At 43.4% G+C, this 26962-nt stretch overlaps 1 protein-coding gene across 2 annotated transcripts in view; it reads right to left on the bottom strand.

Moving 5' to 3' along the window:
• The window catches only part of NSUN2 (NOP2/Sun RNA methyltransferase 2), a 46871-nt gene that overhangs the window by 9011 nt on the left and 10898 nt on the right, over window positions 1-26962 (bottom strand). Inside the window, exons 8-15 of one of the 2 annotated variants that reach the window (XM_077810817.1) lie at window positions 23236-23310; window positions 21306-21436; window positions 19216-19289; window positions 13105-13235; window positions 12281-12377; window positions 8817-8992; window positions 3893-3985; window positions 3264-3399 (exon numbers count right to left, since the gene is read on the bottom strand). In XM_077810817.1, coding sequence (XP_077666943.1) covers window positions 3264-3399; window positions 3893-3985; window positions 8817-8992; window positions 12281-12377; window positions 13105-13235; window positions 19216-19289; window positions 21306-21436; window positions 23236-23310 — 913 coding nt within the window. The remainder of the gene's footprint in view (window positions 1-3263; window positions 3400-3892; window positions 3986-8816; window positions 8993-12280; window positions 12378-13104; window positions 13236-19215; window positions 19290-21305; window positions 21437-23235; window positions 23311-26962) is intronic. The other variant, XM_077810818.1, reaches the window with a different exon arrangement.

Genomic DNA, 26962 nt, shown 5'->3' with positions numbered 1-26962 from the left:
CTACTTATTCACGTGAAACACTGTTGCAGTATTGTCAATCAAATTTCAGTATGTTGATGTAGAACATGAGAGAGAAAGAATCTGCATGCAAGCTGTATTGACCGGAGATCCAGAATGTTAATAGGATGTCAGGTAATGCAATGAGACCATTGATCCTGAATTGAGAGATCTCTAAAATAACTCTAAAAATGCATCTGTGACAATCAACTTGCAAGAAGTGATGGGGAGAAAGGAATGCCCTTGCAAACTTGTTGCTGATCCTTCCACCAACTGAGGGAAGCTTCACATACATACTCTGAGCCAATAAAGGGGTTTTAGCCACTCCTGAAGACTCAGCCTTACAAATGGACTTACCAGAGTGCATGAGACCATATGACCCAACAGGCAAAAAGGCATGTTCTGTCTGAGGGTTGTTCTGTAGCTGATTGATCAGTTCCAACATGTTGTTGAACCTGGTCTGAGATAGAAACACCTTTGCAACTGTGCAGTCTATTGGAAGATATTGGGCACAGAAGCCTTTCGCCCAATGCTGAACAGGGGACTTCCTTGACAGGCCCTAGAGTCAGAAGCAACTGAACCCCTTGCTAAAGTAGACTCTTCAGGGACCCCTCCCAGGAGAGGGACAAGGAAGGAGGTTGTGGCTACTGGATAGACTAACTTTTTTGAATTATTTCCAGCACCAAAAATGGGAAATATTCAAACTCAGCTGAAGGAACCCAATGCCATTTTTTCACCTTTCTACAAGTTGCAGGTAGTGATGCTGGTGTCTACCATTGTAACTGTGACAGTTCTAAAACAATCTTGTTTATGGGCAAAGCAAGCCCCTCAGATTAGGACATACATAAAATGTCCAATAATTTATATCCCTTATCTTAGACAGTCTGAATTGGCATTCCAAGTATCGTTGCCATTTACCAAAGTTTGATTTATAACCCTGGTAGAGCTGAAGGTGATGAATCAGCTTTATCTGGTAATGAAGGGGATGTGTATGTGAGGATAATATCAATAGCATTATGCTAAGTAACATCCTTACTAAAAAGCCAAGGGAGCTAAAAAGCAGAGACTCCAAACTGCTGACACAGCTGCTGATACTGAAACACAGACAGGCGAAGGCGACCTGTCTCTGGAAGCAGATGATGAAGAGTGTCCGGTGATGTGTTGATAGGACTACAGGGGCCAAGAAGCTCAAGAGCTTTGACCACATAGATGAAAAAAATGTGGCTGGGGGTTGGATATCAGGCAGAGGGAACTGGCTTAACTTACTTTAGTTTGCCTTTAATGCTAGTCTGCATCCCCACTTTATATGGCTCATATCATGGCAACCTTGATGAAGGTGAGGCATCCTCACAATCAGAAGAGGCTTAGGTAATAGTGACCCTCTGAGGCTCAGGCCATGGCAGGAACACTTTTAGTTGACAACTGTTCCAGACTGGGAAGATCCTATCTCCCTTCAGGGACTGAATTAGGCTACATTGATTTTTCTATCAGAGGAAGTTTTAGCTTGTTTTCTTTGAATTTAGCAGACCTTTTCATAAGCGACTTACAATCCTAACAAGTCCATTAGCCAGGCAGTAAAGACAATTAGAGCACTGTCATTAAGGGACACAGCAGCCTCACATGACAAACACAATTTAAAACCTGCGGAATTTTGAGCAGACATGAGGAAATTTCCCTACTGAGAAAAACAAAACAAAAAACCCCAAACAAACTAAAAACCTATCAGATCAATTACAATATACCCTAACTACCAATAACTAACTATTTACAGGTAAACGAATATGAGTGGACAAGATGGGACACTATCAACTGGTTCTGACTAACAGTCAAGGACAGTGAAAGGAAATGAGGGTTGGTTGGTTGCTCTGCCCTCTTTTATCCCCTCAAGTAGGGTTGCCAACTGTCTAATCAAAAACCCAAACACTCTTGCCCCGCCCCTTCCCAAGGCCCCGCCCTACTCACTTCATCCCTCCTCACTCTCCCCGACCCTCACTCACTTTCACTGGGCAGGGGGTTGGGGTGCAGGCTCTGGACTGGGGCCAAGGGGTTCAGAGTGTGGGAGGGGACTCCAGGCTGAGCCTGAGGCAGGGGGTTGGGGCGCAGGAGGGCATGAAAGCTCTGGGAGGGAGTTTGGGTGCTGGAGGGGGCTATGTGCTGGGATGCGGGCTCCAGGAGGGGGCTGGGGTGCGAAGGGAGTGAGGGGTGTGGGCTTCAGCCAGGTGGAGCAGCGGAGCTAAGACAGGCTTCCTGCCTGCCCTGGCCCCACGCCACTCCTTGAAGAGACCAGCATGTCCCTGTGGCAGCAGTGGGGGCGGGGGGGAGTGAAGGGGGTAGGAGGAGGAGGAGGAGGGGAAGGCCGGGGACTCTGCGTGCTGACCATGCCTACAGGCACCACCCCCGGAGCTCCCACTGGCTGCAGTTCCTGGCCAATGGGAGCTGTGGAGTTGGTGCTCAGGGTGGGGGCAGCGCACGGAGATCTTCTACCTCCCCCCCTAAGGGCCACAGGGACATGCTGGCTGCTTCCGGGAGTGGTGCAGGACCAGGGCATGCAGGAAGCCTGTCTGAGCCCAGCCGGACTTTCAGAGGCCTAAAATTTCCCCATTTGGCTTCAGTAGCCTCTGGGAGATAGAGCCCCATCCAGGAGACTCCCGGTGAAACTGGGAGGGTTGGCAACCCTAAACCTCAAGGGAGAAGGGGTTTAGGCTTTGCAGGAAGCAGGTGTGAACAACAAACACTGCTGATCAAAGTGTTCCAATCTTCGGCACATAGAGCACATGTGTACCTGACGTGGAACACATATAGACAAGCACTCACAATAGTAGTTTTAGCTTCAAAGAATCAATATTTTTCCAACAAAAAAAGTTTTGTTTGAGAAGTTCCCAACCAGCTCTACTCCACTGTTACAAATCCCAGGTCATAAGAATAAAATGTATCTATACAAATTCTATTGTACGGTCCTCTCCACTTATTTTATTTTCATTATGCAGGGTGGCACCATCTCCATTTTAAAGAATTCCCTTCCCCCATCTTGTAAAAGTAGTATTCCTTCCAGTCTTGGAGGAGACTGGGTACCAAAAATTCAGACAGTCACTTCCTTGACAATAAGGTAAGAGGAAACAAAACACACCCATTCAGACTAAGTGAAGGTCCCAGCAGCAGATAGCTTCTGTAGACAGACATTAGGTTCTGGAGGGACAGACAAACAAGTATCCACACACTGAATGCCTGTGGGCCCCATGCTAAAAATCTAAAAATAAGAGTCATACCTTCATTCTCTCACTGTTGTTCAGCAATACATTCCTTAGCTCCTTAGAAACCATGTATAGCTGCCTCTTCTTTCCTTCTTGAGTTCGAGTTAGTAAATTCATCTTGGGGAATGAAGGATCCAATGCATAAAACTTCCTGTGGTCATAATATTTATGTTTTGTTTGCCCAAGTTCAAGATTGAGTAAATGACAATTTATTGACTGACCTATTCCCCACAACACCCTCTCAAATCAGCCACTCTCAAATCAGCTTCAGAATACATGAGGTTAATCCAGGCGCTTCATAGAATCAAAGCATTTTAGAAAACTCACAGAGAAAAAATACATTTTAAAAATAAAGTTCAGTTGAAAATTTCCATGCTGAATGCCTTGCCTGCATTCCGAATATATTTCTAAATTTAACTCAATTTTCATTCCTACTTGGCTATTTCCATTTAAAAGGAAGAGTTATAGTTTTGAGTATGTTCACCTCATCTTAAAATTAAGGAAACTTGCTGTATGTATGAGCAATAATCCAGATTTCTCCCCTTACCCCCCAAGAACTACAACTAGATCTAGTCCCCGTGAAACTAATCTTGAATTACTTTGAAACCTTTATTACAGAATAAAAGGACAGAATTTCTCCTTACTGGATGGATGGAAACAATGGATCATCTTCAGAGAGGAACACAAACGGATCTTCTTTAAATCCAAACAGCTTCATTTTCTTAGATGGTGGTGGTCTAGAAGCAAATTCATGTAAATACTTAGTTAAACACTGCAGATTTACTCATTAGTCAGTGCTTGTTCTGCAAATAGTAACAAACGTACAAAACCAGGCATTGACATTTTCCCATACTTTACCTGGCATTCCATACTATTCTACAATTTTAACCACTGAAAACTCACAGATGGAGATGGCAGAAAGGAAATATATGGCAGCTGGAAGATGAGCAGAGGCTTATTGAGGAGCAATTGTGAAGCACGCTGAGAAGTTTTCTCAGACACAAATAGGAAGGCAGGTGTAAACAGGTAAAAGAGAAGAGGGTCAGGAACGCAACAGCTCAACTCTTGAAAGTAGTACTGCCCTCCTAAGTAGGGAAGGGAGAAATAATGGACTCTGGAGGAGCCAGAAGAGGCAACTGTTTCCATACTGCTATGATAGGAGATTGATGTAAGAAGCAGTTAGGGCAGATAGGAGACTGATGTAGTGTGAGTGAAAATCAAGCATTGAAGTGTGTTAGATGTGATGTAAACCTCTGCTTGCACAACTGGCACATTGAAATGAAGGGTTTAAAATACCCATAAAATGTTTTTGAAGGTATACACAGAATCTATGATTCCATAAAACACAGATACCTTAATATAGACAATACAGAGTTGGGTGCTCTCATTTTTTACCTATCTATAATCAGTCTCATCTCTTCGCTATTGAAACCCTTTTCTCCTCCTCACTCTTTTATGCTTTCTTCCATGGTGCCTTCTATGCCTGAAAAAGGTTATACAGAAATCTCACAACATGAGGGCTTTGCAGCAGAGGGCAGAGGATCAGGCGCCATCTTGCCTGCTGATATAGAACATAGAGGCCATGTTGTCTACGAGGACCCTGACCACCCTGCCCTCCAGGCGCGAGCGGAAGGCCACACACGCCAGCCGTACCGCCCTGAGCTCCTTGACATTTATCTGAAGCGTCAGATCCTGAGCCGACCACAGACCTTGGGTCTGAACGTTCCCCACGTGGACCCCCCAACCCAGGTCCAACGCATCGGACACCAGTTCCAACGACGGGGCCCTGTCCCTGAACAAGACCCCTTGGAGCATGTTGCTTGGGACGGAGCACCATCGAAGGGAGTCGATCACCGAGTGAGGTACAGTGAGGACTTTGTCCATCCTGTCCCTGGCCTAGGAGAACTCCGAGGCCAACCAGAGCTGGAGGGGCCTCATCCTGAGTCTGGCATGACGGACCACGTACGTGCACGCCGACACGTGCCCCAAGAGCTGGAGGTACATTCTGGCTGTTGTCACCGGGAACCTTGTGACTGTGTCGATTAGCCCCTTCAGGGTCTCAAACCTGTCCGGTGGGAGAGAGGCTCTGGCCGAAAAGGTGTCCAGGAGTGCCCAAATAAACTCTATGCATTGAACTGGGACTAACGTGGACTTAGTGTTGTTTACCAACATGCCCAAAGAAGTGCACGTGGACAGAAGCATCACATGATCCCTCACCTGCGACCCGGAGCTGCACTTGATCAGTCAATCGTCCAGATAGGGAAAGATCTGGAACCCCATCACCTGAGGTAGGCCGCTACTACTGACATACATTTTGTAAACACCCTGGAGGCAGTGGACAGGCCAAACAGGAGTACCGTAAATTGGTAGTGATTCTGCCCCTCCACAAAATGGAAGAAGTGTCTGTGCCCCTCGAATATATGAATGTGGAAGTATGCGTCCTGCAGGTCGAGGGCAGCGTACCAGTCCCTGGGATCCAGGAAGGGGATAATGGAGGCCAGGGACACCATGTGGAACTTGAGCTTCACCATGTATTGGTTCAAACCTCGCAGGTCCAGGATGGGCCTGAGTCCCCCTCTAGCCTGCGGGATAAGGAAATAGCAAGAGTAGAACACCTTGCCTTTGAACTCCCTGGGCACTACTTCTACTGCTCCTAGGCCCAGGAGCCGCCCCACCTCCTGCTCGAGCAGAGCTTCATGCGAGGGGTCTCCCAGGAGGGATGGGAGCAGGGGATGGTTGGGCAGGGAGGAAGTAAATTGGAAGGTGCAGCCTGGGGAGATGGTGTTGAGGACCCATCGGTCCAAGGTCAGCTGCAACCACTCCGGGAGGAAAGCACACAACCAATTGGAGAAGGGAAGCTTTATAGAGGGTGGATCCCTGATGAGAACCAGCAGGGTGCCCCCAAGCATCCTGTCAAAACCACCTTTTCCCCGCCTGCTTGCCCTTGGAGGGCCCAGGTTGGGGGGCAGGCTGAGACTGCCTCTGAGGGTGCCTCTTGTAGTCCCGCAACTTCTTATAGGCAGCCTCGTATTTCGGGTGAGTGGCCTGAGCGGGAATCTGCAGAGGCTTGAATTTAGATTTAGCCGGAGCCGGAACGTAGAGTCCCAGAGTCTGGAGGGTCGTGTGGGAGTCTTCCATGCCATGCAGCCTTGTATCCGTTTGTTCTGCAAACAGAGCTTTGCCGTCAAATAGGAGATCCTGCATGGAGGTCTGCGCCTTGCAGGACAGCCCAGAGAGCAGGAGCCACGATGCCCTTCTCATGGACACTGCGGGGGTCATGGATTGTGCGGCCGTGTCCGCCTCATCCAAAGCTGCCTGCAGGGTCGCCCTGGCAGCCACTGTACCCGCCTCCACCAGCGCTTTGAACTCCTTCCTGTCGCATTCCTGGAGGGAGTCCTCGAACTTGGGCAGAGAGCCCCACAGATTGAACTCATACTGGCCCAGGAGAGCCTGGTGGTTTGCCACTTGTAACTGAAAACTTGAGGATGAATAAATTTTTCTTCCAAAAGAGTCCAGCCTCTGTGAATCTTTATTTTTTGGGGTAGGGGTTGGCTGGCCCTGTGGTTGACCGACTCAACCACCAGGGAGTTGGGCGCTGGGTGGGTGTATAAGTACTCGTGTCCCTTGGTGGGTACAAAGTACTTGCGTTCTGCCCTCTTGGAGATGGGGGCCAATGAGGCCGGTGTTTGCCACAGGGCATTTGAAATTTTTGCCACCCCTTCATGGAGAGGCAAGGCTACCCTGCCCGGTGCCGAAGAGGGAGTCCGAGGACTCCGTCTCCTCTGCCTGGCGGTGAAGGCTTGATGCCACCCTTCTTAAGAGTTCTTGGTGAGCCCTAAAATCCTCCTGCAGGACGGAGGCGGGCGGGGCCATAATCGCCTCATCCAAGGAGGGCGAGGAGGCTGGTGCGGTACTCCGGGTGTCTGCCGGCACCAGAGGGTCCACCACCTGGTCAGTCTCCGGGCACGGTGCCGAGGATGTACATCCCATTGACTCTTTCCTTGGAGGTCTGGAGAGGGAGGCTGATGGTGCTTCTGAGGTTCCGGCCACTGAACGAGCCCCCGCTCGGTGCCACTGCATGTGGACTTTGCCCTGAACGGTTGCTGGGTGGTGAATGGCGTAGGGAACGTACCCTCGACAGAGACCGGTACCAAGCTGGGACCAACTGTGGAGATCCCAGCAGTGGCTTGCTCTGGAGTACGGTGGTGCTCCTCGTACTGGCATGGACATAACGTCCCGGACCGCCTGGAGGGTCTCTGGCGTGGAGGGCATCTGGACATCCAGGGAGGTCTGCTCCGAATGGGCTGGGCTACTCAGCTCGACTTGAGTCGGAGGCCTAGAGGCCGGTGGGGATCGAGGACTGCCCGACATGGGTCTAGCCTCTGTCCTTGGTCTACTTTGGTGCCACTGCGAAGAAGGCGTCTTTCTAGTCTTCTTGGCGTGCCCCATGGATGGAGAGCAGTGCCGACTGATCGATGGTGCCAGAAGGTCGCAGTGCACCGACACCGCGGTGCCAACTCAGAGTGGAGCGGCACGCCGGAGTTGGGGTCAGCGCCAACCCCATCAGCATAGCCCGGAGCCTAATGTCCCTTTCTCTCTTGGTCCAGGGCTTAAACAACTTGCAAATTTTGCAAAGATCGCTGATATGGGTTTCTCCCAAACAGCAGAGACAGTCCGAGAGTGGGTCACTCCTTGACAGATTGCCTACAAGTGTCGCACAACTCAAAACCCAGGGTGTGGGGCATGTCCCAGCCCGGGCGCTCTAACTAACTGAACTAACTAAACCGCTAACTAACTACAGGTACTAGCACTGAACGAACAAGCAGTTCTGCGGATGAGCTACAGCAAAGCTGGAGCAGAGTAGGTCCGACGCACCTTTACTGGCAGCAAGAAGGAACTGAGGATGGGGGGAGCGCGCAGCTCCCCTTATACCATGCATGGAGGCACCACTCCAGGGGTCGCTGGGGCCCTCCCCCCTATGGGTACTGCTAGGGGAAAAGCTTCCGGCACCAGTGCACGTGGTGAGCACACACACCTATTGTGGAATAGACATGAGCAATTACTCGAAGAACTCCATTCCTATCCCAGTGTACCACAGACCTACTCTCTTCATTAAAGTTCCTCTTTTAAACTCATTTCTTAAAAAGCTGACAAATACCAAGACATAACTGCAAAAAGCCACCATCATTCCACTATTAAAAAGGCATTCTAAGCCAGCACCCTTCCCTCTGGGCTGCCCAGTTGTTTAGACCAGTTCTTTGAGTATTCACACAGTAAGATAATCAAGACTGGAACTGCATCCTCCACTGAGTCTTGTACAGCAATGTGTTTGTAAGCTCTTTAAATGACTTTAGCACCAATCTAAGGACAGGGCAAGGAAAAGGGCAAAATTAAAGCAAATGATCATGTTATGGAAAGTGCAATGTGTATTCTATTAGGTCCACTTTTTAAAATTAGACATACAATTTAAGAACTGAACAGAACTGAAGTTCTCCACAGACCATGGAACTCTTCTGTTACACACTCAGGAAACAAGGACAGGACAGATGCTTAAATGTAGTCTCTTACCCACATACTCCATCTTTCTTGCTTTGCTCACTCTCTACATTCAGCAAGTGTTGAGTTTCCTTAGTCTCTTCATCCTCAGCAGCTGGTGGTTCTTCAACAATTTCTACAGAGCCATCTTCTGTAGCAGCTGCACTCACTGAAACATCTCCTGTTCTCTGTGATAACTTGCGCTGAAGCTGTTCCAGATTATGAAGAAAAAGTTAGATACAACTGTTATAACAAAATGCCTATATTATCCCTAAAATGAACATATGCTCATCTCTCACTAACATTTACATAAAAGTTAATTGTATATATCATGGATAAAGTAGCTTCCCAAAGGTCAAGTTACCATCCATTCAAAGTTACATGTAGTGTATTTGGTCTCTATACACCCCATTATAGCTGAGCGAGAACTCTGCTATAGTTAAGGTTAAGACCAGCTATCCATTTAGACCTCAACTTTTCTAAGTCCTCTAAAATCTACACAGTTGTTCAGATTGCCTTGATATCTGGCACGCATCTTGGAGGCGAGAGATACTAATAGTGGCTCAAATTCTGGGACATTTGTCAAGTTATTTGGGTGTGTGTCTGTTTTGAGAAATGTAATCTGAGTACATAACGCACTGAAACTTTTTCTGGAAATTTTCCCCTCCCTCCTCCCCCCAAGAATGCTTATGGGGAGAGGAGAGGCAACTAAGGGTACAAGAGTAGGTGGTAATAGGGGAAGAGGGGTTTGGGTCTCCATTAAAGGATGGGAAGAGGAATGGGGGGAGGGGACCTCTGGTAAAGTGGAGGGGGTAGAAATTAAGGAAAGTGGAAAGGGAGAAGACAGGAGTGGTTAGAAAATATCAGGAATAGCAGAAACTGGGAGGTAAGGATGTCAGTCCTCAATTCTCCCCATTGGTGTGCATACTGGGATATATGGAAGCCCCACTCCTCAGCAGGGGGCTGAGCCCCTCTACTTTCTCATGGTGTTGGGGGATCTGGGGAGTGGGAATGAAGGTAACAAATTTAAAGACATGAAATCCAGAAAATGAATAGTTAAGATACTCCCTGTGTGGGGTGTGGAGGCTGGTCAAGCTGTGGGGAAGTGGTACAGTTTGGAGGAGGGGCAGGCTGGGTGCGGGTGGAGCATGATGGCTGGAAAAGCCTGGCTGAAACAGGCGCAGAAGTCACAGCTGGAGACTGGTAGTAGGAGTGAGGGGCCAGCTCAGCATGCAGCTCAGACTATGTAGCCAAGGTCGTGTGTAGCCCTTGAAGCTGCTGCTGCTCAGCCTGTGATATGTGCATGCAGCAGCACAGGGCATGAGACAGCAAGGAGCAACTTTTTACATGTTAATGGTTTCTGTAGTGCCAACTAATAGCTTAATGGGATGGGATGGGAAGGGGTGCTGGACATTTTGATGGGGGAAGGGGTACGTGTTGAGGGGAATGGTGAGATGGAAGGCAGAATGAGAGAGGAAGACACACCTGTCTTCTCTCACACATTGAAAATTATAAAATAACAATATAATAAAACTGTCTTAGGTTTTGACCACAGATGAAATGTCTCTCACCAGCTCTGTCAGCAACTACACACTGCAAACATTTCAAAGTACGACCATTATCTCCATTCCATTGAAACAACATGTACAGAAGGGGGGACTGAACACTGAGGAATCACATAGCAGCGTAGTGGAGAAACCACTGGACTGAAATTATTTCTAGCTCTGCCACTGGCCTGCTGGGCAAGTCACTTCACCTCATTGGTCCAAGTGATTCCCATGAGGAATATTCTCCTCTAAAGAGACGCAATGTTTTAAGTTAAAAGGACACCAACTTGAAATCTTGTTTAAAAAAAAAGTTCTTTTTCAGTACACTATCTGCCTTTCTTTTTTACTGTGGTTTCACAATCCCATTTTCCTATTTGTAAAAGGGATTTACAGACTATGGGACCCTAAATACCTTAGGTCAGTGGTTCTCATGTACTGGTGACCCCTTTCACACAGCAAGCCTCTGAGTGTGACCCCCCTTATAAATTAAAAACACTTAAATATATTTAACACCATTATAAATGCTGGAGGCAAAGCAGGGTTTGGAGTGGAGGCTGACAGCTGGCAACCCCCCACGGAATAACCTTGCAACCCCCTGAGGGGTCCCGACCCCCAGTTTGAGAATCCCTGCCTTAAGTGCTTTTGAAAACCTTCTTCTAAATCAGGCGCAGGCAAACTTTTTGGCCTGAGGGTCACATCGGGTTTCCAAAATTGTATGGAGTGCCAGTTAAGGGAGGCTGTCTCCCCCCAAAACAGCCAAGTGTGGCACAGCCTCCAACCCCGATCTACCCCCCCAGCTGCTTCTTGCCCCTGATGGCCCCCCCAGGACTCCTACCCCATGCAACCCGCCCTGTTCCCTGATGGCCCCCCCGGGACTCCTGCCCCATCCACCACTCCCTGACCATCCCCAGAGTCCCTGCTCCTGACTGCCCCCTGCCACCCCACCCAACCCCTCCTCTCATTCCTGACTGCCCCCCGGGGACCCCTGCCCCCATTCAACCCCCCTGTTCCCCACCCTCTGACTGCCCCACGCCTATCCACACTCCCGCCCCCGACCACCCCTCCGAACTCCCCTGCTCTCTATCCAACCCCCCCGGCTCCCTGGAGCACCGGTGGCTGGCGGTGTTACAGCCCAGCTGCGCAGCTGGAGCCAGCCATGCCACCACGCAGCTCAGAGCACCATGTCAGGCCAGGCTTTGCAGCTGCGCTGTCCCAGGAGCCCACCGCCCAGAGCACTGCGCCAGCAGTGCAGTGAGCTGAGGCTGCGGCGGAGGAGGAACAGCAGGGGAGGGGCTGCGGACGAGCCTCCCGGGCCAGGAGCTCAGGGGCCGGGTAGCAGGGTCCCACGGGCCAGATGTGGCCCACAGGCTGTAGTTTGACCACCTCTAAATGTTTTCCTTTACCTTCTTGCTGTGTGAAAGGCCCACACAAACAAAAGAGAACTGACAAGCTAGCTGACTGACTACACAAAATAAACTGACAAAACAGAGAAAAATAATTTTAATTTCTTTTAGTTATTGCAGTCTTAGGTATTACTTCTAACAATAGTAGACAAAAGAAATTCAGACATAAACATTACAATAATCCTGTAAAGCAGAGTGTTTATCAGTATGAAAAGTATTTATAAATACTTGGAAAAGTCATTCTAGCATTGAATCAAGTTCTGGAGTTTTCATGGAATGTTTTTGCAAATAAGTTTCACACTGGAAGAGCCACCACATGAGTTTAATATACAACTAGAAAAAGTTAATATTTTATATAAATCCATACTTTACGTTTCCATAAAATAAAAAAATCAAACTTTTGCACTGTTTAAAAAATACTTCACGGATTTTTAAAGACAACTACTTTGGCGAACTGTGGTTTTCCCAATAATACTCTAAATAGTTTATGAAAGCTTCCAAAACACAATATATGCTGTCATCACTGCTCTTTAAAAAGGAACATTACCTTAGATTGGCGTTTATTCCATGGCATTGGAGATTTTTTTATTAATACAGCCACAAAGAAACCTCCAGTGTTCTGGTGATGTGGCAATATTCTAATGCTGGAGAGGGAAAAAAGAACTTCATGGTCAATACCAGCAATTGGGATTTTATGAAATACTTTATGAAATATTTTATGAAAGAAACATGCTCACATTTACTTTAGTGAAAATTATGTATCTGTTAAAATTAGGAAGATGAAATCATCAAGTTAGAAACAGAGTCTAAATGAAATATTCTAGCTTCCTATAGTGAATTGCATCGGTTGTAAAATAGCCTTAGTTTTATATTTGACTAAACTTTAGCATTGATAAAATGAGAATTTTAAATGTTTGATTTTTTTTTTTTTTTTTAAATTATTCACTGCGAAAGTCTTTCCAATTTGCACACAACTGGTTGTTTAACTGCACTACTATTTTAATCAAGAGATCTAACAATAATACCTAGCTGTTACATAGCACTTTTCATGCCAGTTACACACTTGTAGTAATTCTGCCAGACTGTAAATGAAGCCAGAATTTGTCCTTATGTTGTCATCAAGCAGTACAATCTTCCTTGAAATCAACCTATAATTACTTCTCACTGCCATATGTATTTTTAGGGTTCTAATCATAGTATCCAGTTACCAATGCTTATAATGAACCCCATCCTAGACACTAAAAAGTTTAGCGTTAGCTCACAATTCATTCCTAAAATTTAACTGCCAGTTACTGCAAAGTGTCTTCCCATCACCATAAAAGCTAAACCTCAAAATTCCATACCACTTTAAATCATTTTGGGAAAACGTACCAACGCTCCAGGTTCATTGCTTTTAGTTTTTCTTCATCTTTTATTGGGAACATGGTGGGCCGAATTTGGGTCTGCCTGTTAGAAGGCACGTCCTTCCAGGCTTCAAACCACTGTCCATCTTTTAGCATTACCTGCATGGGAAAATGGGACAATGTCATTTCACGTAACAATACAGTGACCAGGTGTCCGGTTTTGGACCGGAACACCCAGTCAAAAAGGGATCCTGGTGGCTCCAGTCAGCACCACTGACCGGGCCACTGACTGTTCGGTTGGTGGTGCCGCCACGCGGCATAGCGGGGCTGGCAGACTCCCTGCTTGCCTCCACGCCGTGCGGCGCCTGGGTTGGGAAGCAGCCAGCATGTCCAGCTCCTAGCCTTAGGTCCACGTGCTTCCCTGCCTGCAGCTCCTATTGGCTGGGTCATGGCAGGGGAGGAGCTAGCGCAAGCGCAACTCGTGAGCGCTCAGCATGCAGCTGTTGAGGGATCGCGTGGCATGCACCTCTCCCGCTGCTGCCTGGCCCTCTTCTCCTCGGACGCCTTGTGTGGCTGGGCTTGAGCTGCAGTGCGGGGCCTGTGGCGAACCGCAATGAGTCTCTCTGTCTGCCCATTGCCGGCACCCAGGAGTACGTGTATCCCTGTCTGAGTGCTGGGAATGCGGCTGCATCCCTCCCCATTCTAACCCCCCTGAACCCCTATTCCCCACCACTGCATCCCTCCCTGTCTCAACTCCCCTGCACCCCCATCACCCCGTCATTGCATTCCAACCTCCGCCTCCCTCACAGCATCCCTCCCCATCCCATCTTGTCCTCCCCCGCACACCTACCCATCCCAGCCCTGTATCCCATGCAGCGCTCTCCCACCCATCCTCTCCACCTCCCAGAGCTGCCACCTCCATGTCCTTCACCCCCCACAGCCCTGTATCCCATTCACATCCATACACTGCTCCACTCCCATTATGTCCCTATACACCCCTGTGCCCCCCACATCCTCATGCACCCGTAACCTTCTGCCTCCCCCTGCATCGCCATCCACCCCACATAACCCCAACACATCTCCTCTCTCCTTTACTGCCCCCTCTTACTCCTACCCTGCTCTCATGCTTAGCCTCTTTCCCTCCCCATCGTCTCTCCTCCACCCACACCCCACCCCCATCTTTTCCCCTCCAGCCCACCTTCCTCCCTTCCCGGTTGGGTGATTTAGGCAGCCCCTGGAAAAGTGTACGGAAAAGTGTCTCTGTGTAGGCAAGTGTGTGTCTTATTAATACACACGCACTGTATGTGTGTAAGAGACTGTGAGTCTTTGTATAGGGGGCTGTGTGTATTGCCACATGTGTATATACCTGTGTGAATAAAATTTGCAGCCTAACTCTGACTTTTATTCCTTTTGCTGGCTTGTGCAAAAAAAATTGATGACATAAAATGTGTATTCATTTCATACCAAGTTTTTAAAAGAGAAGGGAACTCTTAAAAAAAAAAAAAAAGAAGTATTATTTCTTAAAAAAAGTTAATCACAGAATCATAGAATATCAGAGTTGGAAGGGACCTCAGGAGGTCATCTAGTCCAACCCCCTAATCAAAGCAGGACCAATCCCTGTTGTTGACTAGTTGCTGTTGACTAGTAATTGCAGAAGAGCCAATGTATCATATGTTTCTCCCCACCTTTGTCTAGTTACTTTATGAACTCTTTGTTGCAGATTCTCTCTTTTTATGTGTATGTCCAGCACCTACCACCCTGGAGCCCTGATCTTAGTTGGGGTCTCTAGGCACTAAACAATTGTAATATTAAATAATGTGGAAGTATATGCGTTAGTGCATGCTAGATGTGTACACATGAACACAAGTGTGTATCTGCATGTAGATGTGGGTATCAGTTTCTACAGATTTATTTATATAGGTATCTGGACAGGTGTGCATTTCTGTGGTTGTGCTCTATGGATTTGTATTTGGGCTTCAGGAGTGGGTCTTTAATGGACCCATTGTAGCTGTGATAATGTGTGGTCCTAATTCCATACATAAAATTAAAATAACTTTAGTGAACAAAAAACAGAGCTAGTTACAAAAAATGGAAAGAGGGGAGGGAAAGAATCATGAAAACCTTTGTGAAATTTCATTTTTTTAAAAAATTACCCTTTATGACTATTTGGCTGCCAGCTCTAGCGTCATGTAACAAATAAAACCTGAATACATGGGTCAAAACAATAAATATGCCTGTTTGGCCTTGCAGTGAAAATGAGCAAGAGAGGGTGGGGAAGATCAAGTGACAGAGGGAGGGGGGAATGGAGTGAGCAGAGGCGGGGCAGTGGTGTTCGGTTTTCTGGAATTAGAAAGTTGGCAACCCTGTATAACAACTAAAATCTGCTGTATCAAGATTACTAGTGCCAGTTGTCCATTTAGGAATAAAATTTGAGGTTAATTTACTTGTTAACAAATACAGATAGAACATAAAGAAATAATGCAGGTTGAAAAACTAACCACACCAAAAAAGGCGTGAAATTCAAAATTCCTGTAGGAACCTTAACTTGGCAATATTAGTCTGAGTATATTTGTATGGGATACATTTACCAAGAAAAAACAATAATTACAAATGGGCAAGGATATCAAGTCAACATTTCTGTAAGAATGGTAACATTTTCCTGACTTGTACGATTAATTTAATCTTTCTTATCACATTAATATATGTTTAAGAAGGGTGACCAGACAACAAGTGTGAAAAATCAGGACAGGGGGTGGGGGGCAATAGGAGCCTATATAAAAAAAAAAGAACCAAGAATCAGGACTGTCCCTATAAAATCGGGACATCAGGTCATCCTATTTAAGACAAAAAAGGAGTAGCTCTATTCTGCTGAATTAACTGCATACTCTCACATTTGGATAATATCAAAACTACATAGTTGTGGAACTCCAATGAAACAATAGCATGAAACCACAACTGCTCACACAATATTTACAGTTTTATGTTACTCTGTCATCACATACAATTCGATAATGAAGGGATTTTGTACTAAATTTCAATCACTAATATTTTACGAATTGTCAAGACTAGCACATGAAGTTTCAACTTCTAAAATTCAGCCATTTTTTAAATTAGCCTTGTTCAAAACCTGCTTTTCTTGAAGATGTACTTTATACAAATTACTGGACTCAATGCTGGGGTAATTTGGTGAAATTCTATGGTAAGTGTTATACAGGTAGTCAGACTGGATTGATCTATTGGTCCATTCTAGCCTTAAAATCTATGAAAACATACATCACAACAGTTTCTCATTCTCTGGTACACATCCCATGGACATTACCAGGTCTCCTTCAGCAGGATGTTCTGACATATAGTCAGAAAGGAAACAGCCATGGAAATACCAAGGAAAGCCTACACACCTCAGCAGAAAAAGCATAAGGTGACCTCTGCTGAACCTCACAATTTTGACCTGAGAGAGTTCCATCCATATTGGTGTGTTGGAATTGTAATGGACATCTTTGAATAAGATATGTTTTCCTCCCCCTACATAATGATCAGCTAACTTAAAAGCTGCCATAAAGATTGTAGTTTTAAAGGAAGCTAGTTACACCTTTGGACAGACCTGAGCATTAAAAGTTTCAGTGGTAAAGATTTATTTGAGAAAATTATGTGCAGTGAAAACCAGGAATTTAAAATGAGTCTTGCACTTAATCTTTACTGCTGTTTTCACCATCCACAAATGCACTAAAATAAGGCTTAACGTACATTCTCAAGTAGATGACATAGGTTCAGGACAAGTAAATCTGCCAGTATTTCTCTACATAGTATTTATGCATTATTTTGAATATACATCTTAATGTTATGGAGAAGATTTCTATCCCGAGATCAACTTTTAGCATAAACATTCACAGGAATGCAGTACATCAGTTAACATTCTTTCTGGATATTTTGTGTCTGACTGAAGCAGTGTGTGTGTAAACCCTATCTTTTTGCTTATTTAAAAAGTAAAGTATGAATCCCAGTCAAGGGAAAGCAAAATCTTTTCACTTTGTGCTTTGCTATTTGCGTACAACTATGGATGCTACTTGAACCCCTTTCCATTTATGGTCAAGCTGGAGATGCAGCCTAAAACAACTGGAATCACGCTCCCCAACCACCATTCTATCTGTAAATACATTTAATCTGCCAGGATCCTCTGAAGCAAGATTTGTTTTATAAGTTTGGCATCCTAAGTTACCTCTGTTTTCCTTTCTTTTAGCTTCACCTCTACTTGCAGGCAGGTCTATTTTGCTAATGACTCTGCAGACAGATTCTATTTCATGGTGAAGCTTCGAAAAGTGTGTACTTAAACTGTACAGGCAAAACACAAGATTCCAAATTGCAAATGCCATTACCCATTTTGCATTTACAACATGGGTACACATTTTAAGGTTCAGCCTTCAGTGTCAGAAGGGGTAGGAAACTTAAAGCAACCTTCTAAGGTTGGTTTCTGCTGAAAGAATACAGGCAATCCTCGGACTTATGATACAATTGGTTCCTGAAGATTGCGTCGTAAGTCGAAACATCGAAACCGCAATCCACTCCATTGCAGGACTGAGCGTCGTAAATTTGAAGTCGAATCAGGGTGTCAATTCAGAAACATCATAAGTCGAAAATCGAGGACTCCCTGTATTTCAATAAGTCTGAAGGACCTGTCCACTTCTTGACCCTTTTTCCCAAGCATCCAGCTCAGCTACAGAACCTCAGGGATGGATAACTGGCTGGATAAAAAGGGATGGGAAAGAAGCCAGGTGGCTTCCTCTTTTGACAGATTATAACTTTTCATGCCTAAAGGTAAGAGACAATTTAAAGTGGATCTGACAGCATTATCAACAAAATGGAAGACAGAATTGCCTGAAATGGTGAAGTAAATTAAGAAACATGACAGCGATTTTTTTTCCCCCGGGAGACTGTATTAGTGGAGCCTCAAAAATGTGTAGAGTATACTCTAGCTGGGGAGGATTAAAAACCTTGGTGTCATATTTATTGATATCATTTAACTTCTTCCAGTTTTATTAGCTTAGGCTAATACCTCAATTTTAGAGCTCTTTGAGTTACCCAAAGCTGTAAGGTCTGAGGCCTTTTTCTGCAGTAAAAGCAGCAGCAAGAGTGAGAAACAGCAGATATGAGCTAAGACTCAGAGTCACATTCTCCCTTTCCATCTAAATTGCATCAAAACAATGTAATACCGGGCTGTTAGGCAGGCACTCCTGTCCTAATAGTACTCACCATCTCCAGATAAAGAAACAGAGTATAAGATGTTCAAAGAAAACTTTGTTTGATATTCTGTTTGGCAAGGAACCACTTATCAACAGCTGTGATTGTGAAATCTATACTTCTCTATTGTTTGTCCTTTATGGTCCCTACTTCTCTACTGTTTATCTGTATGGTCTCTGTCTGATTCTTTAACTGTTTCTGTCTGTTGAATAACTAAATTCAATAGTTTTAAATGAACTAAGGTGGTGGGGTCTAATTGGTTCAAGAATTATTTTGTAATGTGCTAGGATTGGTTAAAGAATTGTTTCATTATGGGCTAGGATTGGTGAAAAACACTGTTTTGTAGTACTTCAGTTTAAAATTATTGGTTAAGGTATAGCTAGGTAGTTTTAACTATATACAGTGGGGTCCAAAGGGAAGTTCTTTGGAACCTAACTCCAGGACACAGCCCAAGTTCAGAGCTGTCAGACCTTAACAATCTGCTGACCATACCATGCAGAAACTAGAGCCCCTTAGAGCCCCGGACGATCTAATCTTGACTGGCAATCAAGAAAAGTTCATCTGCTTTATTGGGTGTGGTGAGCACTGTATGCTTAGTGTGTGTATTCTGTTTTGGTAATTGTTAACAAATAGAGATTAAAGATATTACTGTGTAAGACTCTTTCCCTGCTAAAAGGCCCTGCAGAGCCCTGAGTCCACTGGGGATGGGTGTTAGCCCTGAGTCCAAGGAGGAGTAGAGCCTGGAGCCCACCTTTATACCTGGAGGGCTAAAGTTCGGTCCCTTACTTCCTAAGTACCCAAAAAGAGAGGGTGGGGGCTGAGAGCCCTAAATTGTGCAGATAACAAAGCATGCATCAAGACTGGGACTATGGTATATATCTTTACAGAAATATCTTCTGAGTACCTTCCATTGTGTAATCCCTCGCATCCACTTCAAGCCTGGCAACTCAGAAAAGACATCAGCAAGTTCTAAGGCACCTAGAAAGCCAAATACGCAAAAGCAAATAAGTATTTTTGAAAATATAAACTTCAGGGAAATTGTTTAGAGGTGTACTTCTATGTAACCTTTCAAAACATGATTTTCTATAAAATTATACACCATGTTGGGTAAGATAGAGAGATTTATTTTGAAATACATTTTGTACTTCAAGGTAACAAAGAAGATACAAAATTACACATCATTATGAACAGATTTTTAAAAATCCAATAAGAATTTTAAAGAAGTTTGACAACAGATAAAAGTAAAAGATAAAAAGACAATGCTACACAACACTGGCTGTCGAAAATGACTTTATAATTCGATAAAATGCCCATTTCCAACCCTGATAGGTTATGAGGCATCAGACTTTCAATCTAACAGTCCCTCAACAAAACACTATTTCTAGTATTTAACTCATTACTTGGTAAAATGCTTCAAGATGCTCTGAACATGAACAAAATTACATTTTCTATGATTCTTTTAAGTGTACTTGAATCATCACCCATTTAAAAAAAAAAGCCACACACTACTGTTTTTTTTTTTATTATTATTAAATTTCTGTAACTCAGGATTGCTATAAATGAAAGAACAGAGAAAGGTCTTTTTCTTTACTGATTTTCAGTTTACTTGCTTTATGCATTTTATAGTATTTTGTCAGTTCACTCCCCTTTGTCAACCAAGCGGTCATGTCTTTTATTTGCACAGGTATTCCACCCAATAATAAAAAGGTGAAAATCTTAAAATAGAAAAACATAATTGTAAACCCACCAAATTGGCATGGGATGTCATTTTTCAAAGCTGTCTCAATTGGAAGTTAGTCACAAATATTAGAAGGACTCCATGTACAATAAAACTCCTTGATTTGAGCTTCAGTAAAGACAGACATTCAAAACCATTGGAAATAATTTGTAAGTGTGCAGTTTGCTGATTCAGTCAGAAAAGAAATGTTTGCTTAGGGTGGGTCTAGTGTGGATAATAATATAGTTTATAAAAAGCTTCATGTGAAAGTCTAGAAATACCTTACAGATGGCATGAAACTGATGTGGGATAAAAACCAAGGATGTTAAGTGATTTAGTCAAGGACACAAAGGATGTCAGCAGACTCAAGAACAGAACCCAGGCCTCATAACTCTCAGTCCCCAGGCAGAAGGCACTAGAACAAAGTTGCCCATGAGCTAGTGTCATTCCCTGATATTTGGTAACATTCCTCAAACAGGCCTAGGCTACTTACTACCAAATACTGCTGCATCTGATCCTCCCCCCATAAAATGGCACATTCTTACTTAATAGTTGTGCTCCATATGTGCTTGCTACAGTGACAAAAATAAAGGTTTAACTACTTTTTACTCCTGTTGATGCTACCAAGGCAACACAGCTGAGTCTAAATAAGTCTTTGGTATATCATTTACAGAACTGTATAAGATCCAACAGTTACAGCTATAAAATCTACCAGTGCTGATCAGTGGCGTAGCCAGGTGGAAAACACAGGGGGAGTGGAGATTAAAAAAAAGGCGCCACCCGCTAGTACTCACCCGGCGGCGCTCCAGGTCTTCAGCAGCCCTTCGGCGTCGGGTCCTTCATTCGCTCCAGTCTTTGGCGCTGAAGGACCCCCCTGCCACCACAATACCGCCGAAGACCAAAGCGAGTGAAGGACCCGACGCCGAAGTGCTGCTGAAAACCCAGAGAGCCGCCGGGTGAGTAAAAATTTAAAAGGCGCCAAAGAATTAAAACGGCGCCACTTCTGCTCGGTGGGGGAGCGGGGCGCCCCCAGCTACGCTATTGGTGCTGATAGGATGTTGCAGGAGACCTTATTTGGTCTAGAGAACTTTTATTACAACTGTTGATGTAAGAGGAGAAAATTAGGCAGCTTCCCTCCCATTCACACACTGGGAGTTTCTCATCTATACTGCACTCATCCCTGGCATTCTAATCTGCATATCTCCCATTACTGTGAATCAGTAAGATTTTAATGTATTGTTCAGTAAATATTCAGCCAAGATATCTCATTTTCTCACCTTCACTTTTTTCCAGCAGGGATGCAATCACAGCTTCATTTTCAACAGGATTCAAAGAACATGTAGAATAGACCATCCTACCTCCTTCCGCCAGTTGTTCTACACCACGGGTTGCAATCCTTAACTGCAATCTAAAAGAAAAGCGTTTGTCTAAACGATTCAGGGACCAGCAAGACTCCCATTATCCCTTGTACAAAGCACCCTGTTACAGGTGACGCTTACTTGAAACCTCAGGGAAAACTTCATTACAGACATTCTAGATATATTAAATTAGGCATTAAAACAGGACACACAACATTTAAACACAGAGCTTAATTTCCTCACGCCTCTATTGAATGTGTCCATTACCATAGTATCTGAATGCAGGCAACCTATCTTGGCCACTATCCCTCTCTGGACCAGGAATTCTAGCATTAAAATCAACAGAATGAGAAGTACGGCCAGCACAACAGTTAGTGTTGTACCAGAAAGACACATACCACGCAATACAATATCCTGGATGGGGATGTGCATCCACAATACAACCCTGCCCCTAAAATAAACCCCGTAAACTAATTTATTTCAACTACTAAAATACTACTGTTTCAAATACACTTTCTTAGGTATACAAAACACTGTTAAATTTTAAAGAACTTAGTCAATTAAGCTATTTCCCAAAAACCTTACAAAAAAATTTCTATGGATTGCAATAATTTGTAGTGTTGAAAAGCAGCATATATAAACCTGTACAACAGAAAGTTAGTACAATATTTACATATCAAACCATATCAAAATTGAGAGGTTAGTAAAATTAAATAATTTTAGGTTTTAAAATAAGATTTTAGAAATTTCATTTTTCTTTAAAAAAAATCAATTTACAAAAATATGCTTAATTCCAGAATTCACATAAACCCTCTACCACCAAACTACAGTGTTAAATTAACAGCCATGTTTGATGCATTACAATAGCCAAGAACCCAAGCTGTTTATTTGTAAAACAAGGTCAGGACCAATCTTTTATTCATATTTATCAGAGATAACAATACAAGGATTTCAACAATATTCATATTTTATTTTACATTAGACTTTTGGTATACAAAGTGGACACTGCCATTTTAGGCTTGCACGGTCTTCCCTGCAGCTCCTGCCATTCGCCTCCTATCCAACTAGTTGGCTCACTGCCATTACTGTGCCCCCCACTGCTAACAACTCACTTCCAATGGATTCCCTGCCTTTGCATTATTTGTGAGGCCCTACCAATTCATTTTAGTCAATTTCAGTCATAAGAGTTTTAAAAGTCAATTTCAGTTTCAGATGTTTACATCTGAAATTTCATGGCGTTGTAAATGTGGCGGTCATGACCCAAAAGGGGAGTGTAGGGTGTTGCAAAACTATTGCATGTGTGTGGATGGGGGTGGGGAGTCGCAGGATTGCCACCCTTACTTCTGTGTTGCTGCTGGCAGGAATGTTGCCTTCAGAGCCCAGCATAACCATGGAGTTTCCTGCAGCGGGGCGAAGTTCCTGGGGATTTGATCCAGCCCCAGAGTGGCCCCTGCAGTGGAAGAGGAAGTCCCATCCCTGCCTAGCCCCACCAGGACTAGCAGCTGGAGTCCAGTGCACAGTAGGAATCCCCCACTGGGGCACCCCCAGCCCTGCCCCTCCCCTATAATAGATATCACAGGGGAGATCAGATTTCACAGTTCACTATGTGTTTTTCATGGCTGTGAATTTGGAAGGGCTCCAGTTATTTTGGTATTCATAAAAACCAAAAACAATAGGGATGCTACCCTATCTTTAATGTAGACTGATCCCACATTTGGAAGATTATCCCCTTCTCAGAAGAAAGTACAAGGAAATTAGCGGTTTGTTGGGGAAGGGAAAGGTGGCAACACTTCATAATTTCTATTTGTAAAACTGTTACACTGATGACAATTAGAATATGCACTTTTACCCATGTAGCTGTAAGCTATTTTGTGTTGTCCATTTTTTCCACACATCTATGTTTTTTCTCATGGTTCCATCTCCACTGCAACAGAAGTTTATATGTTAATTCACAAATAAAAGATTTATGATCTACATTTAACTCTATGCTGAAAAATAAGTAAATATAAAAATGGTGGTTTAACCCATGAGGCGACAATCCATTTTGATTCTAACCCCAGGGGATTCATCTTAAGAGCATGCTAAACCCCGAGCAGATCTTGTCTCAGACTCTAATATTAGCCAACTGTGAGACAACGGAACAATAATCTGTCTCAGTTATTACCTGGAATTCCCACTAAAAACTGGAACAGCAATCAAGTTAGACATAGATTTCCCCCTTTTCTAATTATTTCTTTAGGGATTAAAGGCAGTCACAAGATAAGAAAATTGTGGAACAACTATTTACAGGCAAAAAAATCATTTCTTTAAAAACAAATTAAGTTTTTAAAGTTAATAATCAAAACATGATAAAGCAAAATAAAAAAAATACATCACTAAACAAGTACTTTCTTCACTATTACCGCAATAGTGCCCAGTCAGTATTACAACCCCATTTTTGCTAGGCACTGAACACATGTAGGAATACCAATCCTGAACTAAAAAATTTACTATCTAATTTGATTCATATGCTGCTGGTTATCTTACCCCAGTTACTCATTTCAACACATTCCTTGTAACCTACCAGACCCAAGAGCAGCGCTCAGACTCCTACCTCTAAGTTAGGGCAAACTAGATCTTCCATCTTAATCCAACTATTTAGATCCAAAGTCTCAGAAACTATGCAACCCATCTCTACTCTGAGTGGATTTCCAGCACCAGACTAGTTTTACCTGCTGAGAATCAATCAAGAAAGTCCAATAGGCAACAAAACCTTGTAATGCACCCACTGAAGTTAATTTCACAGACCTAACATATAAAATCCCAGCCCCAAGTAATAAATTAAAAAACTCCCATTGACTTCAGTGATGCTAGGATTTCACTCCTTATTTTAATATAAAACATGAGAGGTTTTCAAAGAGTTAGTTAATATTTTTGCTTAAATTAACTTATTTCAGACTATGCATTGAGATTTAACAAAAATGTGACATAATTTACAACAGTTGGAACTTCATATTGCTATACCACTGGGCTCAAGTAAATTCCTGACAAATGCTTCTTCACGACAAGTACTCTCGTCACTAAAAGAATTCCATTTTGAAGATGTATAATGAAGTTAAAAGTTAAAGAGAAAGTAAAGTAAGTATATGAAAGTGACTTGGTTTACTCATACAAAATGGCTGGTTGGACGGTTCAGGAAGCTGGTAATGTCAAACACTGCACTGGAAATAAGGTGCACATTTTTCACTGTGAGGGTAATTCACCACTGGAACAGTTTATCAAGAGTCATGGTAGATTCCTTGTAACCAAAAGTGAGAACAAATCATACAGCAGATGGTGATGTGAAAATAGTAGTCTGCATCCCAGTTACAGTGGACAATAATCCACACAATAAGAAACAACATCTCATCTGTTATTTTTGTTGATACTCTCAATAGAAACATCTAGGCCACTACATATGGGGTCTACACCGCCCTGCCTCCCCTCCTGCCCCAGCTTTTTACAATAGAACCAAAGTACACAAGTTGCTTTAAAAGCTTTAAGATGCGGCTATTCATACTAAAGGACTTCTTTCCAGACTAAAAAAAAAAAAAGTGTTTTTTTTTTTTTAATTTAAAAATGCACAATAATAAAAATGTGAATGTTCATTAAAATATGATACAGGATAAGGGCACATAAAAAGCTGCTTTTGTAGTGACAGATTGATTTTTTTCAAGTTCATTTTTAGATGAGGAGAGCTTTAAATTGAAGCTGCTCCTGCAACTTTTCTCCTTCCCAAGCAGTCAATTAAAGTCAGCTCTACACAGGAAGGCTCTAAGCTATGGCCAGTTAGCCACTGACACTAATTGGTTAAAGAACTGCACTGAGGGCCTGTTCAGCAGGCCAGACTTTTTTTCTATACCCCTCTCTCACACAGTGCTGAATGTGGTGGGGCTTGAAGCCACTCATTTGTCTCATTCTCCATTCACTAAGTGGGATGAGCAGTTTACCCGCCCACCACCCATAACCAGCACAAATAAATCCTTACTCTTCAATGTGCATCAGCAGCAAAAATAAGAGCGTGAACATAACTTTAAAGGAAAAATGGCTTGAGTGCCTACAGAACAACTAAGAGGACACCGGAAAGAAGACAAAAGGGGGAGCAAGGGGAAGAGATGATCAAAGGGGTGTAATGGGGACAATAAAATTCCAAAAAACATGGAACTAACAAAAAATACATATAGAAGATTGTTCAGTCACAGAATAGGAATTCTCCCTCAGTTTTTAGCTTCCAATCCAATTAACTATCAATTGATTTAATAATACAAAAGTAGCTAAATGACGACAAGTCTCATCTTTCCCTCTGACCAAGCATTTGGAATCTTCCAGTGGGAGAGGGTGCTGACATAGCAGGCAGGAGTGATCCTACTCACATATGATTAAAGAATACTTCTCTGAAGAAAAAAAAAAAATCAGTGAAAACGGCACCTTCTAACTCAAGGTATTCAGAGTCATATCTGTTCACATTACTCATTAAACTAATTTTTACTTTTAAATCCAATGTACTCTTCAAGTACCAACCCAGCTCTGAAAGAACTATCTAGATTCTACTCTGGCTCATGCATTACCAACAGAATACTTAAATGCACATTAACTTACATTTGTGCAAAAATTTACATTTTGTTTAAAAAAGCAAGCTTTTAGAAAATCTACAAAAAATAAAAATGTTTCCAGATTTTTTCAGAGTCTTAAAAACATACCCTTGCAGTATTTGAAAGAAACACTGCAGCACTAGGAACCTGAAATTAGTGATCATAAACAAATGAAAATGACTTTACTGATTTTCATTATCCAAGAAGTGCAAAAAGTAAACAAGGGCAACTACGCTGAATTATTAAAAAAAATTCCTTTTAGTAGGCAAAGATGATAGCAATAGAGGGAAAATAATTTATGTATTTTTCCTGACTGCATCCCTTTGAATTCCATTTACGTTTCCCTTAACTTTCTTTTTTCTTGGTGATGAACTAGGAAGAATTCTGACTTTCAGATTCCAAGCTAAATTTCCAAACAGTTGGGGGTAACGGGGGTGGGGGTGAAGAGGTTTTACTTGTAAATTAGGTAGATTTGATATGGAAGTGATTGAGACAATAACTAGGAATCCTACAACGCCATTTTTTGAGAGAGTCGCTTTTCAGAACAGAACTGCACTTTTAAGCCCTGAAAGAAGTAAAAACAACTATGCTTGTTCAACTTGTTTCAAATGAAAGAAATTAAGATTAGTGCAGGATTTAGTAGTGCCTGCTCTCCCATAGGTATTTAGACTGGCTATCTCATTTTAGATACAGTATTAGTGTATAAGATTGTATTTGCTTTTAATATGAATTTTGTTTCCATTAATTCCTGCAGTTTTGGAATTAAACAAAACCTAAAAGGTGTTATATCGCATATATATGCTCCATATATACCCTCCCATTCCTGATGTAAAGGTTTAGAAGACAAACTTAGCTCATTGGCTAATGGAAGCTAAGGATAGGCTGGAGTGAGGCAAAAGATCACTTATTTTAAACTAAAATTCTTTATTTAATCTGATGTGAAAGGAGAAACAGCCTGTCTTGGAA

The sequence above is a fragment of the Eretmochelys imbricata genome, chromosome 2 (genome assembly GCF_965152235.1).
Source record: "Eretmochelys imbricata isolate rEreImb1 chromosome 2, rEreImb1.hap1, whole genome shotgun sequence".
Taxonomy (NCBI): Eukaryota; Metazoa; Chordata; order Testudines; family Cheloniidae; genus Eretmochelys; species Eretmochelys imbricata.
The sequence above is the reverse complement of the archived record's forward strand: the minus strand, read 5'-3'. Positions and strand labels throughout refer to the sequence as shown.